General features: G+C 34.9%; 1 protein-coding gene across 2 annotated transcripts in view; it reads right to left on the minus strand.

Annotated features, from left to right (window-relative positions):
• MTBP (MDM2 binding protein) overlaps window positions 1-14,691 on the minus strand; it is a 75,502-nt gene that overhangs the window by 35,390 nt on the left and 25,421 nt on the right. For both annotated transcript variants that reach the window (XM_021088982.1, XM_001924836.4), the window contains exons 12-13: window positions 3,780-3,953; window positions 2,448-2,555 (exon numbers count right to left, since the gene is read on the minus strand). In XM_021088982.1, coding sequence (XP_020944641.1) covers window positions 2,448-2,555; window positions 3,780-3,953 — 282 coding nt within the window. The remainder of the gene's footprint in view (window positions 1-2,447; window positions 2,556-3,779; window positions 3,954-14,691) is intronic.

Raw genomic sequence — 14,691 nt, forward strand, 5'->3', positions numbered from 1 at the left:
ACTGGGTTCTAGATATTTTAAAAAGATGTGGAGAACTCAGAGTAGAGACCACAATCCTGGGGCAAAAAGATAGTACTGCTATTTTGGTATTTGTTTTGTATCACACTGAATAGTTTTTCATTTAAAAATTATTCAACATTTTAAATTTTTTCCTTAAAAATCAGTGAAATGAGGCTCAGTGGTTAATGAATCTGACTAGGAGTCACGAGGTTGCAGGTTCAATCCTTGCCCTCGCTCAGTGGGTTAAGGATCTAGCGTTGCCGTGAGCTGTGGCGTAGGTCACAGACACAGCTCAGATCCAGATTTGCTGTGGCTGTGGTATAGGCCAGCAGCAACAGCACTGATTGGACCCCTAGCCTGGGAACCTCCATATGCCACGGGTGAGGCCCTAGAAAAGACAAAAAAAGAAAAAAAAAGAAAAAAAAAAAAAAGGTGAAACAAGATAGCTAATATTTCCAAATATAAAAATTTACAAATAACAAAAGATCAGGTAAAACAGAAATTATAAAATTTAAATAACATTCTAAGCAGCAGTATTAGATATAATTTTTAAAAATTAAATTAATGAAAATAAAAGTTAAACCCAGGGAGAAATTCCATTTGATTTTTGTGTTATTTTAAAAAGGCAAAGTATGTCAATAAGGTGAGGACCGTTTCATGCAAACTGTTGTGTTAGTTTCAGGTATACAGCAAAACGATTCAGTTAGATATCTATTTTTAGCTTTTTTTCCATTATAAGTTATTACAAAGTACTGAATATAGTTCCCTATGCTGTAAGTAGGACCTTGCTTTTTATTTTATATACAGTAGTTTGTATCTGTTAATCCTAATTTACTCCACACCAACTTTTCCCTTTGGTAAACATAATTTTGTTTTCTATGTCTGTGTAACTATTTCTGTTTTGTAAATAAGTTCACTGGTATCATTCTTTAAGATCCACATATAAGTGATATCACATGATATCTGTTTTTGTCTGACTTATTTAACTTTGTCTGACATGCATGTGTCATCAATCATGTGACACACCATATGTGTATGTGATGAAAGGTCTGCAACATGCATGTGTCATATACATGTTACAGAGCTTTTCTACACACACATATACATACCTTATCTTCTCTTTCCATTCATTTGTTGATGGACATTTAGGTTGCTTTCATATTGCGGCTATTGTAAACAGTGCTGCTATGAACATTAGGGTACATGTATTTTATCAAATTAGAGTTTCCATCTTTACTGGTTATATTCCCAGAAGTGAGATTGCTGGATCACATGGTAACTCTACTTTTAGTTTTTTGTTTTTTTTCCCCCCTTGGATTAACATGTACTATCTTTTATTGAAACTAAATTGCCTTTCTAATTATATTTTCCTTGAGCTAATATCATTTTCATAGTTTAAAAAAATTAATGGTTTGAGGAATTCAAGACTACATAATTACCCTTGGCTTTGTACAACTGAAAAAGTAGGTAATTCTTACATGAATAATTGAAACCACGGATTCTAAAATTATTTTCCACTGGAAAAAAAATAAGCTACTGAATCTAAGATATTTTTTAAATGCTTTTCAAGAAAAAAGTAATAGTTTTCATTTTATAATTTATCTACTTAATAATTACATTTTTTCTCTATGCAACCAATGATGCCTTACAATTTGAATCAATTTCTTGAAATTTTATACCAGTTTTAGCTTAAAATAAGTCCACTTAAGGACTTATTTTTAAAAATGTCAAGACTGATAACCAAGTTAACATTTAGTAATAGAGGAAAAACCTTAAATAATGGCCCTTAAAAAAATATCGATTTCTTGAATAAAGAAAAATCCAAGAGTTCTTGTTGTGGCTCAGCAGGTTAAGAGGTTAAGAGCCCGATTAGTATCCATGAGGATGCAGGTTCAATCCCTGGCCTTGCTTAGTGGGTTAAGGATCCAGCATTGCTGCAAGCTGTGGCATAGGTCACAGATGCAGCTTGGATCCCGTGTTGCTATGGCTGTGGTACAGGCCTGCAGTTGCAGCTTTAAAGTCTAAGAATTAATGCTCAAGCTAACATATTAATTTCTCTAGGTTTATATTTTCCTCTATTTACAGTCTATATTCTTCTGCTACAACCAAAAAGATATAAATTGTGTAAAGATAACTATATTAACCAGAATAATAAAATTTAGATATCTTTTCTAGCATATAGTTGAAAATAATGAGAAACAAAATTTTCAGGACAACTATTTTTATAAATGTTAACAGTAATGCACAAATAAACAGGAATATTCTAAATCTGGTGGAAAAAATGTTGCAGAACTTTTCTACATCACTTCTATCAAGACTAGTTCTGCAAATGAATATCATATTTAAAAGACAGAGTGTATAAGGGAAAAGTGTGATAATAAGAATACATTAGGTCTGAACAAGTCAACATTCTTACGGTAGAATAAATTGAACGAATTGTTACTTACTCAGACATTCTTTCAAAGCCAAAGCCTGAACATTAGCTAACTGTTTCTCTCTCTGTATAAGTTGCTCCCCAGAGAAACATGGAAGTGACAAGAGGTCAAGAGGAAAGTCTGAGAAACAGAAAAAAGTCAGTATTAAAGATGATTTATAACAACAATTAACATTTAGTTCTCCAGAAACGTTATAATTTTTTAAAAAGTCAATCACTCATCTTTCTTTACATTTCAAACTAAATAATGAAAGTTTCAATAATAATAATATTATTTCAATACTAATAATAATAATAATTTCAAACTAAATTATTTTACATTTTAAACTTCGACCTGCTTCTAAAAATGAGAGGACTTAGGTAGCAGAGTAGAATTTCCTCCACCACATTTTCTTTTACCTGCTCAGCTATTAAAACTCCTACACAAAACACAGAGAGAGCAGGGGAGCTAGTCTCTGACGATTGATTCCCAGTGAATCACACTTCCCGATACCCTTTGCATAGTCCCTTCACAATGAATCTAGGTCGGCCTATGTAACCAATGTGGAATGGTCAAAGTGACAATGAGTATCTTCTAGGCCAGGTCACAGACAACCTAGCAGCTTCTTAGAACGAGCGCTCTAAGACAGGTTCGCAACCATATAAGAAATCAGACTCCCTAGAGATTCTGACACTGTGAAGGCCATGTTGGCCAAGAGGACAGGGCATGTGAAGATCAAGCCAGCCTTCATCAATTCCAGGCATCCTACCCCAGGTTCCTAACACGTGTGGGAAGAGCCATCTTACAAACAAAGAAAGCCCTGTGAAGTCTCTAAATGACTGAAGCCTCAGCTGTGTGTGGCTGCAATCACATGTGGGTCTTCAAAACAGAAACATCCAGCTGAGCTCCGTCAATCCACAGGACTATGAGACATAATAATAAAGAGTCATTTTTAAGCTAAATCTGGTGTAGTTTTTCATAACAGTGACGGACAACTAAAACATGGAGCTTAGAAAAGGGGAAAAAAAAAGATGGGCAATAAAATAGAATCAGATGCTTGAGAGAAAGTAATGAAAATGAGAAATAAATTCTAGAAAAACAATGTGTTTGAAGTGGAAAATACTAAAAATGTCCTATTTGGAATTGATGGCAGTCTACTAAATCTCACTAAGTATAAAATAAAAGGAATTATTTCTCAACCCTCTAAATTGTTCAAATATGCTATAAAATGTTTAAAATAAAGGTAAGTTTACTCAAAGTGAAATGGAGTTTGGCAAAAATAAGTTCACTAAAAACCGCATAAGTTAACTATTTATACAAACAAATGCAAATACACTTTGTTTTCCACCTAAAGTTAACACTTACTCAATTTGGCTTCTTCTGTCTTTGCTTTCATCTTTCCATGAATTAAACTGAGTGCAAATGAGCCATTGATCTGGTTGGCTGAGTGGATCAATGTGGCTTTACACTTTCCATTGCCATCACCTTGTAACAAGAGGTAATAGCTAGAACACTCTCCTTTCACTTCAACATCTGGAACTAAAGAAGAACAATTATCTTAAGTATGTGAAAATTCAGGCGCAACAGGGCAAAGTCATAAATTTGATTGATCCACAGGATATAATGACATTTCTATGTTATTTTAAAATGAGGTCTTATCCAATACATTTGGGGCAGTAGTGGTTCGTTTACCTAGGGAAGCTGTTAACGCAGAGACTCATAAAAAAAATGACACTCACAAAGCATTCACATTTTACTTTAATGTGTACTCACTCATTAACCTTTGATGTGGCTCATTAATGTTCCATTACGTCTTTCCTATATATCCACACCCATAACATATCCAACTACTATTTCCAGCTTCTACTTCTTTAAAGTAGAATAAACTGACCCTCGCAAGTATACACAGCTCAACTGGTGGGAGCAGAAGTGTACAGATATACTTCAGGGTTGCTTTTTGGTCCTTGCAGTGTGCATCCATCATGTATTTTACAGAGGGAATGGAGAACATTCATTAATCTGGCATGCCAGTAATGTGAAGGTCAGTTAAGACAGTTTCTAGTGTATTTTAAAAACAAATGAAGTGAGGGTTATACTGAAGGTCAAAGAAAAACTGTGAAGCCTTTGAGATTAAAAATAGAAGTAGAATCATTTTTGTTGAAGATGGTGAATTGAACATAAGCATTTATTTTCACTATCTCCTGAAATTCCATGAAATGAGAATAAATTTTAAAACAGCATAGAACTATAAGAACCAATATCTGAGAGAAGAGACAACAGCAACTAAACTTGGAAAGCGGGAAAGCAGATGAACAACTGGTAACAGACTCCAGTCTCTCAATTGTTACAGAAGCTGAGAAAAGTAATACAGAAAGCTTGGAAGCAACAAAATTTTGACTACAATCCCTGAAGAAAGACTCTGGGATGGCACTGAGAACAAAATGAAGGTGAAATAGGAAAATAGGTTACAAGTCTGTGTGAGCAGCAGTTTGGCTTCCTGACCATTCCTTATTCTATTCAGGAAAATGATTGTCCTTTCCCCAACCTAGGAGACTCCAGTTATTCTCTGGAGAAAGTAAAACAAAATGTCTCTGGCCTGGGAGATAGGAGAGAGAGCTTAGGGTGAGAGGTGATTATCAGTGATATGGAACATCAAGGTCCTTTACCCTTCTTTGCTTACAAAACTTGCAGAATTTTGGAATCCAGATAGCAGGACTGAGACTTCTTTTGGAAATATGATCAGTACTTGAGGAAAGACCAAAGAATCCCAACATTGGGGTCACCTAATATCTCATTGAGATGACCCTACAATGAAGATCCCAGTCAGCAAGCTTCAACCATGCATTCAAATTTCCCAATCGGCTTTCTCATAGCCTCTCTTAAACATGAACAAACATTATGGGATGCCAGGGGAAGCCTCTTACATGAAAACCATAGGCCAAAATAAGCAAACAGAAAAAAAAAAAAAAAAGTGACTTGTAGGAAGCAAAGAATATGCAGTAAAAAGAAATCACAAAAACAAACAACAATCAAATCATATCACTGAAATCCTTAGAGAATACATTATTTCCATTATATACAAACATGAAATTATAAGAAAAGAACATTATAAGGATGAGCTTATGGAAATTAAAATTAAGAAAACAGAAATATATATTTTAACTAAAAGGTAAGAATATAAAGTTCAGTAAGTCTTTCAGAAAGTAGAGTAAAAAGTCAAAGCAATGGAAAATAGGAGAGGAAAAGAGAGAGAGAAACCAGGAAGAGCAACACTCAAACAGGAAAATCAGAGAGAGAAAGGAAAAAAAAAAAAAAAATGGAGGGAAGGAAATTATCAATAAAACAATTACAACAACATTTTCCCCAATAAAAAGACGAGCTTACAGACTACTGAGTGGCCAATATAGGAATAAAAATAGGACTTCTGAGGTACGTTATCATGAAAATTTGGAAAACTAAGAAAAACAAGTAGATTCTATAAAATACCATAGAAAACCTCCATTACTTATTTAAAAAATTTAAAAAACGAGAATGGCACAAGATGTCTAAGTAACTGTGTTAAAAGCTGCAAGACAATGCCTTCAAAACCACTGGAAAAAATGTTCTCCAACCTAGAAAGCTATATTAAAGGAAGGGAATAGAATAAAAAACTCCTCTAGGCATAGGTCTCAAAAATTTTCCTATGTATCTTTTCTCAGAATGATTTTGGAGAATGTGCTCCACGAAAATACAAGCAAAATCAGGAAGATTAAAGGATCCCAGGAACCAACAAAGAAAAAGCAAAAAGAAATTTCTATGATGAAAAGGTAGTCTTTGACCCAAAAGCTATGGAATAATCTGGAGAGTAAAGCCAGTGAATCTGGATCAGGCAAGTTATAAAGATCTGGAAGCGATTTCTTAACATATATGTGATTGATAGGATAATATGTTTGAATGTACTAAAAGGAGTTTCACAAGGAGGGGAAGGTTTTTTAATTGAATTAAAAGATAAAAATCATTAACTCCAGGTAGAACAAAGTATTGTACAGGAACGGAAAATAAAAAACAGCACATGACTCAAATGTGAATAGTAATTACATCATCATCATAATTAAAACAATGACATTACTCTAAAATTACTATATGATCATTCTAGGAGGACAAGACAATGTCAGTGGGTAGTGAGGGCAAAGGAGTGAAAAAAGATACACACTTTTCGGTTTAAAAACTTAAACAAAGCTACAGTAATCAAGACAGAAAGGCACTGGCATAAGGACAGACATAAAGAATAACAGAACAGAACTGAGAGTCCCTCATATTTATGATCAAATGCTTTTCAACAAAGGTGCCAAGAAAAGTTGATGGAGAAAGAACAATCTTTTCAAAAATGGTCTTGGAATAACTGGACATCCTTATGCAAAAGAGTGAAGTCGGACCCTTACCCCCCTACCTCTCAATATATTTTTTAAAAAAATCTATTTCAAAATGGATCACAGATGTAAATATAAAAGCTAAAACTTTTAAAACTCTTGGAAGAAAACAAAGGCCTAAGTCTTCATGACCTTCTATTAGGCAAGGGTTTCTTAAATTTAAGACCCATATTATGAGCAATGAAAGAAAAAAAGTAATAAAAAACTGGATCTCATCAAAATTAAGAACCTTTGTGCTTCAAAGCACATCGCCAAAGAATGAGCATTCAACCCACTTTGGACTTTGGGTAACAATGACGTGTCACTGTTGGTTTATCAATTGTAACAAATGCTCCACTCTGATAAAGAAGAGGGTTATACATGTTTGAAGACATAGGCTATTTGGAAACTCTCTGTACTTTCAGTTTTGCTGTGCACCTAAAACTGCTCTAAGAAAAATAAAGTTTTTTAATTAAAAAAAAAAATCCATATGACAAGGCTGCTGTGAGGATTAAATGTGAGATGCTGCATGGAAAGTGCTTAGATCACTGTCTGATGTATTCTAAATCTCAATAGTACCTTTTTTTTTTTTTTAAGTCAACCCATGGAATAAGGGAAAATTTTTGTAAATTGAAAGGGATTTATATCTAGAATATATAAATAACTCCTATGACTCATAATAAAAAGACAAAGAACTCAATTAAAAACTGGGTAAGGAATCTGACTAGACATTCCTCCAGTGAGATATACAAACAACAAATAAGCACATGGAAAGATGCTCAACAACATTAGCCAGCATGGTCATATAAATCCAGACCATTCAGGCATGAAGTATTGGTAGTACTCCAATAAGGATGAACGTTGAAAACGTGCTATATGTGAAAGAAGGCAGTCATTAAAGACTATATATTGTATAATTACACTTAGATGAAAAGTCTGGGCAATCTGCACAGACAAAACTAGATTAGCAGTTGCCTAAAGGGTGGGTAATAAGGAGTAACTGCTAATGGGAACAGGCTTGCTTTGAGGGGAGGTGAAAATGTCCCTAAAACTGACTGTGGTGCAGGCTGCACACTTACAATCCATCTTGTGAAGAGACTAAAACCCACAGAATTATATTTTAAATGGTTAAATTATACTGTATGTGCATTATAACTCAATAAAGCTCAGTTTTAAAAATTTATACTTATTGTGGGAATGTAAGGTTCTCCTCACCAGAAAAAGTTCTCAGCATTTTGGGATATATATACATATGTGTGTATATATGTTACGTGAATATATATATAAATATATACACTAAGAACAAATATACCCTAATTTTATTATAATAGTTTATTTCAGATATGAACACACTGTGGGTTAAAGCCTACCCCCCCAAACAACCATAAAGTACAAACAAATTTTTTTGCAATTAGCTTGCAACAGAGATGGTAATCCTGTTTATAAATGTCAGTCGTAGAAAAAGAATTTAAATAAAGGCTATCAGAAAGCACTTACTGTTACCAGTTGTATTTGACACTAAGATTTGCCAAGAGTTTAGCAATCTTAACTCATTTACCAACTTAGCACTTCACTAATTCAAGTTATATATCTCTTCAGTCCATGACATTCTTTCCACGTTCATTATAAATCCCATCACCTAATAAAAGTTCTAGAAAGCATTTTAATCACTGAGTCTGTAATTACAACAATCTTATTTTCCTCAAGAGAAAAATATTTATTTTAAAGAACTTCCCTAATCATAATGACCCTAATCATATGCAGTCACGTTAAAAATGTTGTTCCATACCTGGCAGGTGTTAATGGAAGACTTATTAAATAACTTTTCTGTAAATACCACAGAGAGTAACAGATTTACAATTAGCACAGTTATTCAATTCTCATAGCTCTTCCTAAAGAAATAAGGGAAGATGACTACAACAAGAAATTTCTCTCTATTTTCATCTGAGATCTTTACACTACCAACTTATAAGGGATTGACTGACTTGCATGCCCCCTCTCTTATCAAAAAACATCCATTTTGTACTATGTAGGTAAAGTGAGAGAAGCAGAAATCAGGTGTCCTTTAGTTGTACCAAATTTTAAATTTAGTGTAGTTAAAACTACATACAATAAGATGCTCCACATTTGCCTTTTATTGTAACAGGAACAGTCACCAAACTTTTACTGAGGGATCAGGAAATCATTTCTTTATTAATTTGCATTTCTTTCTATTTTCCTGGTTTCTCATCTTGTGATGAATTTGAATAGAACGCAGCTTTTCAAGATCTAACAAATATTTGAAGATTGCTTGGCATTTTAAATGTGCAGGATAATTTTTTGCTTTTATTCTGTTAGAATCATTTTAATTCCATATGTTAATGAGAAAATGACCAAAGAATCAAGTTATGTAGTATTTTTTGGGTGCCTTTTCTTTGTTTGACATAATGAAGACACACAAAGAAGTAAAAATTTGGGTCATTGGCTTTCAACAGGCTTTTATCTATTTGGAAAACAAAATATAAATACAACATCTAGTGCCATGTTCATACAACTGATAAAGAAGAGATGTATTACCATGTTTCATTAGCAAAGAAAATTCTAGTATAATAAAAATCAAGTCATATTTTATACCAATAAGTTTCTTGGTAGTTCCTAAAACCTGGTAATACCCCCCCCACTTTTTTTTAAAAGTTCAACAGTAAAAGCAAAATTATACTAATATACAGAGGAAATATTATTCCATATAATGAAAAAGATCCTAAGAAGAATAAAGGAGCAGGATATTCTGGTTAAGTAAACAGTCTGAATTACGTACGAGTATTATTTGTATTTCTTAAGAAATGACTAAATAATATACTCAATTATTTTGATAATCACGCCAAAAAAATTAAACAGTAAAATAAAATGTAGTCTTCACTGTAGGCATTTTAGGAGGCTATACACTTCCCAACAGTTTTATCATTGTAAATTCTAGACTCGACTTTGGAAACAGTCCTTAAGTCAACTAGGGCATCACAAGAAAAAAAAACAAAAAACTAATTACTTTATATTCACAGAGCATTTCCAAAAAACGTATTATCTAGTTTGCTCCCTCATCTACTCATCAGACTAAGCTTTGAACAATTTATCATAAAACTTAGCTGCCACTGAGACTGTCCAAGAAAACGCCCTGGCTCAGTTGCAGAAAGAATCTAAAATGGTTTAAGAAATGATAGTATTATTGTATATGTGCTAGAAGCCTCCTACTGTGAAGATCCCAAAAACGCAGAAGGATTTATATATTCCACCATGACTATTTCAAACAATTAAATGATGTCAGGACCATTACTGCATATATTTCCTCTTAGTGGTAACACAGAAAAACACACAATTCGAAAGCTACAGTGGATAGAGAAACGATTCAGAAGATATTTCAAGATCTTTCAAGATAATAAATCATGAGCAACAGTGATCCTTTATTGTTACACAGACACAGAAAGGATTTAAGATAGGACAGAATAACAAAAAGCTGCTGCAGAGTTTACAAAGTGTTTACCTTCCTTACCAATAATGATTCAAACAAGTGTGTGAGATACATCAAACAAGCATATTGTCCTTATTTTCTAGCCAAGGAATGAAACAGCTAAAGTAGCGATTCTTTTTTTTTTAATTTATTTTTTATTGTTATTTCCCCCAACACACTTTTTTTTTTTCCCACTGTACAGCATGGGGACCCATTTACACATACATGTATATATACTTTTTTCTCCCATTGTTGTGCTGCGTCGTAAGTATCTAGACAGTTTTCAGTGCTACACAGAAGGATCTCATTGTAAACCCATTCCATGAGCAATAGTTTGCATACGTTGACCCCAAGCTCTCAATCCCTCCCACTCCCTCTTCATCCCCGTGGGCAACCACAAGTCTATTCTCCAAGTCCGTGATTTTCTTTTCTGTAGAAAGGGTCATTTGTGCTGTATATCAGATACCAGCTGTGAGTGATATCATATGGTATTTGTCTTTCTCTTTCTGACTTATTCCACTCAGTATGAGCCTCTCTAGTTCCATCCATGTTGCTGCAAATGGCACTATGTCGTTCTTTTTATGGCCAAGTAGTATTCCATTGTGTAAATATACCACATCTTCCTCATCCAGTCGTCTGTCGATGGACATTTGGCTTGTTTCCATGTCTTGGCTGTTGTGAATAGAGCTGCAATGAACATGCGGGTGCCTGTGTCTTTTCTCAGCAAAGTTTTTTCCGGATAGATGCCCAAGAGTGGGGTTGCTGGGTCATATGGTGGTTCTATGTACAGATTTCTAAGGTACCTCCATACTGTTCTCCAGAGTGCCTGTACCAGCTTACATTCCCACCAACAGTGCAGGAGGGTTCCCTTTTCTCCACACCCGCTCCAGCACTTGTTGTTTGTGGACCTATGAATGATGGCCATTCTGACTGGGGTGAGGTGGTATCTCATGCTGGTTTTGATTTGTATTTCTCTAATAAGCAGGAATGTGGAGCATTTTTTCATGTGCTTGTTGGCCATCTGTATACCTTCCTTGGAGAAATGTCTATCCAGGTCTTTTGCGCATTTGTCCATTGGGTTGTTAGGTTTTTTGCTGTTGAGTTGTATAAGGTGCCTGTATATTCTAGGGATTAAGCCCTTGTCCGTTGCATCATTTGAAACTGTTTTCTCCCACTCTGTAAGTTGTGTTTTTGTTTTCTTTTTGGTTTCCTCTGCTGTGCAAAAGCCTGTCAGTTTGATTAGGTCCCATTGGTTTGTTTTTGCTCTTATTTCTGTTGTTTTGGGAGACCAACCTGAGAAAATATTCATAAGGTTGATGTCAGAGAATGTTTTGCCTGTGTTCTCTTCCAGGAGTCTGATGGTGTCTTGTCTTATATTTAAGTCCTTCAGCCATTTTGAGTTTATTTTTGTGCATGGTGTGAGGGTGTGTTCTAGTTTCATTGCTTTGCATGTAGCTGTCCAGGTTTCCCAGCAATGCTTGCTGAAAAGACTGTCTTTTTCCCATTTTATGTTCTTGCCTCCTTTGTCAAAGATTAACTGACCATAGGTGTCTGGGTTTATTTCTGGGTTCTCTATTCTGTTCCATTGGTCTGTCTGTCTGTTTTGGTACCAGTACCACACTGTCTTGATGACTGTGGCTTTGTAATATTGCTTGTAGTCTGGAAGAGTTACGCCTCCTGCTTGGTTTTTGTTTCTCAGGATTGCTTTGGTGATTCTGGGTTTTTGGTGGTTCCATACAAATGTTTGGATTGTTTGTTCTAGTTCTGTGAAAAATGTCATGGATAATTTGATAGGGATTGCATTGAATCTGTAGATTGCTTTGGGTAGTATGGCCATTTTTACAATATTAATTTTTCCAATCCAGGAACATGGAATATCTTTCCATTTCTTTATATCTTCTTTAATTTCCTTGATTACTGTTTTATAGTTCTCGTCATGTAAGTCCTTTACCTCCTTTGTCAGGTGTATTCCCAGGTATTTGATTTTTGTGGTGCAACTTTAAAGGGTATTGTATTTCTGTATTCCTTTTCTAATATTTCATTGCTAATATACAGAAATACATTAAACAAGCATATTGTCCTCATTTTCTAGCCAAGGAATGAAAGGTCTAAAGCAGTGATTCTTAATCCTTTTTTTGCCTCAAAGCATCGGAAGGGCTTTCAGAAACAATGGTTCTCTCTAGCCTAGAGCTGAGGAGAGTACACCTAGGGCAGAGGTTCTCAATCCTGGATGTACATTTGAAACACTTGGTTGCTTTTACCAACTACTGATGCCCTGGTTTCCTTCCGAGATTTGTATTTGTTTTCAGGCAAAGCCCAGCTTGACCTTTTCTTTTTTGGTAATTGTCAAGGTTATTCTCATGCATGCTGGTGTTAAGAATTACTAAACCAAGTGTAGAAACAAAACTCTGCATTTAGGTCTAAGAGCCTTTAGGTGACTCTCACTAGAAAAATTATACTTCCTAATGAGGTATAATTTACATACATACATCAGAGTCTAAGTTTGACTAATTTAAGGAAATTATACAATTATGTATCCATCATTGTAACTGTTTTGAAAACTTCCATTATCTCTTTGAAGTTCATCATCCCTCCTGCTCATGGCCTCAGGCAACTATTGACCTGCTTTCTGGTCCTGCTTTTTATAGAAATTTCACATAAATAGTATCATGTACTAGTCTCTTAAGTCTGTCTTTACAAACTTAGTATGTTTAGGTATACCCAAAACTTTTCATGTCTCTTTATGGCTGAGAAGCATTCCATTATATGGACAAAACAAATGGTGTTCACCTGTTTACCAGTTGATGTATATTTGCATAGTTTCCAATAATATGTTACCTATTAAGAATATTGCTTTTATATATTTTATAAAAGAATATTGCTTTTATAAGCAAGCATTTGTGTGAACATATGGTCTCATTTCTCCTGTATAAACACCTAGGAATGGAAGAACTGAGTTGTACAGCTAAGTGTAAGTTTAACTACCAACCTGCTTTCCATAGTAGCTGTACCACTTTGCATCCCCACCAACAATGTGCGACACTTGCAGTTTCTCTAGTCCTCATCAATGTTTGATAGTTACTATTTTTGATAACAGACATTCTAGAGCGTTATTACAGAATAACATTGTGGTTTTAATTTTCATTTCCCAAAAGATTAATGATGTTGAGCATCTTTCACGGGCTTTATTAGCTCTTCATGTATCTTTAGAGAAATGTGTATTCAAGCCTCTTACTAATTGGATTGTCTCCTTACTATTGAGTTGTAGGCTTTTTTTTTTTTAATAATCTGTCCATTGTAAGGCATAAGATTGAAGCTATTTTCTTTTAGTCAGTAGACTTTAAAAATTTTTAACAGTTTTTCAAAAACGGGATGACTTCTTTTTGGGGGGCCATACCCGCAGCATGCAGAAATTTCTGAGCCAGGGATCAAACTGACGCCACAGCAGTCACCTGAGCCGCAGCAGTGACAATGCTGGAAGATAAAATTCTACAAATTTCATATATCATGTTGACGGGTATACTCACACACATTTACATATATATGTGAGTTTTTACATATAGACATCCATTCTTTCAGCACTGTGTTAAAGAGGCTATCCTTTTCCATTGAAATCTTCGTTTCTATTTTGTCCCACTGATATATGTGTATTTAGTCCAATTCCACACCATCTTGATCACTATTGGCTGTATAGTAAATTGTGAATCACATAGTTTAAGTTCACAAAAGTTGTTCTTCGTTTTCAAAATTGTCTTGGCCATTTTAGACTTCCAAATTTCATGTAAATCCAGTATCAGTTTGCCAATTTCTAGGAAAAGCCCTCCTGGAATTTTGTTAGAACTTAAATTGAATCCATAGGTCAGTTTGAAAAGAAGGGCCATCTTAATTATACTGAGTTTTCTTTCTTTCTTTTTTTTTTTTCCCTGTCTTTTTGCTATTTCTTTGGGCTGCTCCCGCGGCATATGGAGGTTCCCAGGCTAGGGGTCGAATCGGAGCTATAGCCGCCGGCCTACGCCAGAGCCACAGCAACGCGGGATCCGAGCTGCGTCTGTGGCCTACACCACAGCTCACAGCAACGCCGGATCCTTAACCCACTGAGCAAGGGCAGGGACCGAACCTGCAACCTCATGGTTCCTAGTCAGATTCGTTAACCACTGCGCCACGATGGGAACTCCAAGTTTTCTAATCTTAATGAACATTGTCTATCTCTCCATTTACTTACATCTTCTTTAACTACTCTCGGTAATGTTCTGTAGTTTTCAGTGTACAGGTCTTGAGCTTCTTTTTAGATACACTCCTCAGCACTTTATTCATTCTAATTTCCTTCCTTCTACCTAATTTGTATTTAGTCTTCTAGCTTCTTGAGGTTGATGTTTAGATAACTGACTTTAGATCTTTCTTCCAT

The sequence above is a fragment of the Sus scrofa genome, chromosome 4 (genome assembly GCF_000003025.6).
Source record: "Sus scrofa isolate TJ Tabasco breed Duroc chromosome 4, Sscrofa11.1, whole genome shotgun sequence".
NCBI lineage: Eukaryota > Metazoa > Chordata > Mammalia > Artiodactyla > Suidae > Sus > Sus scrofa.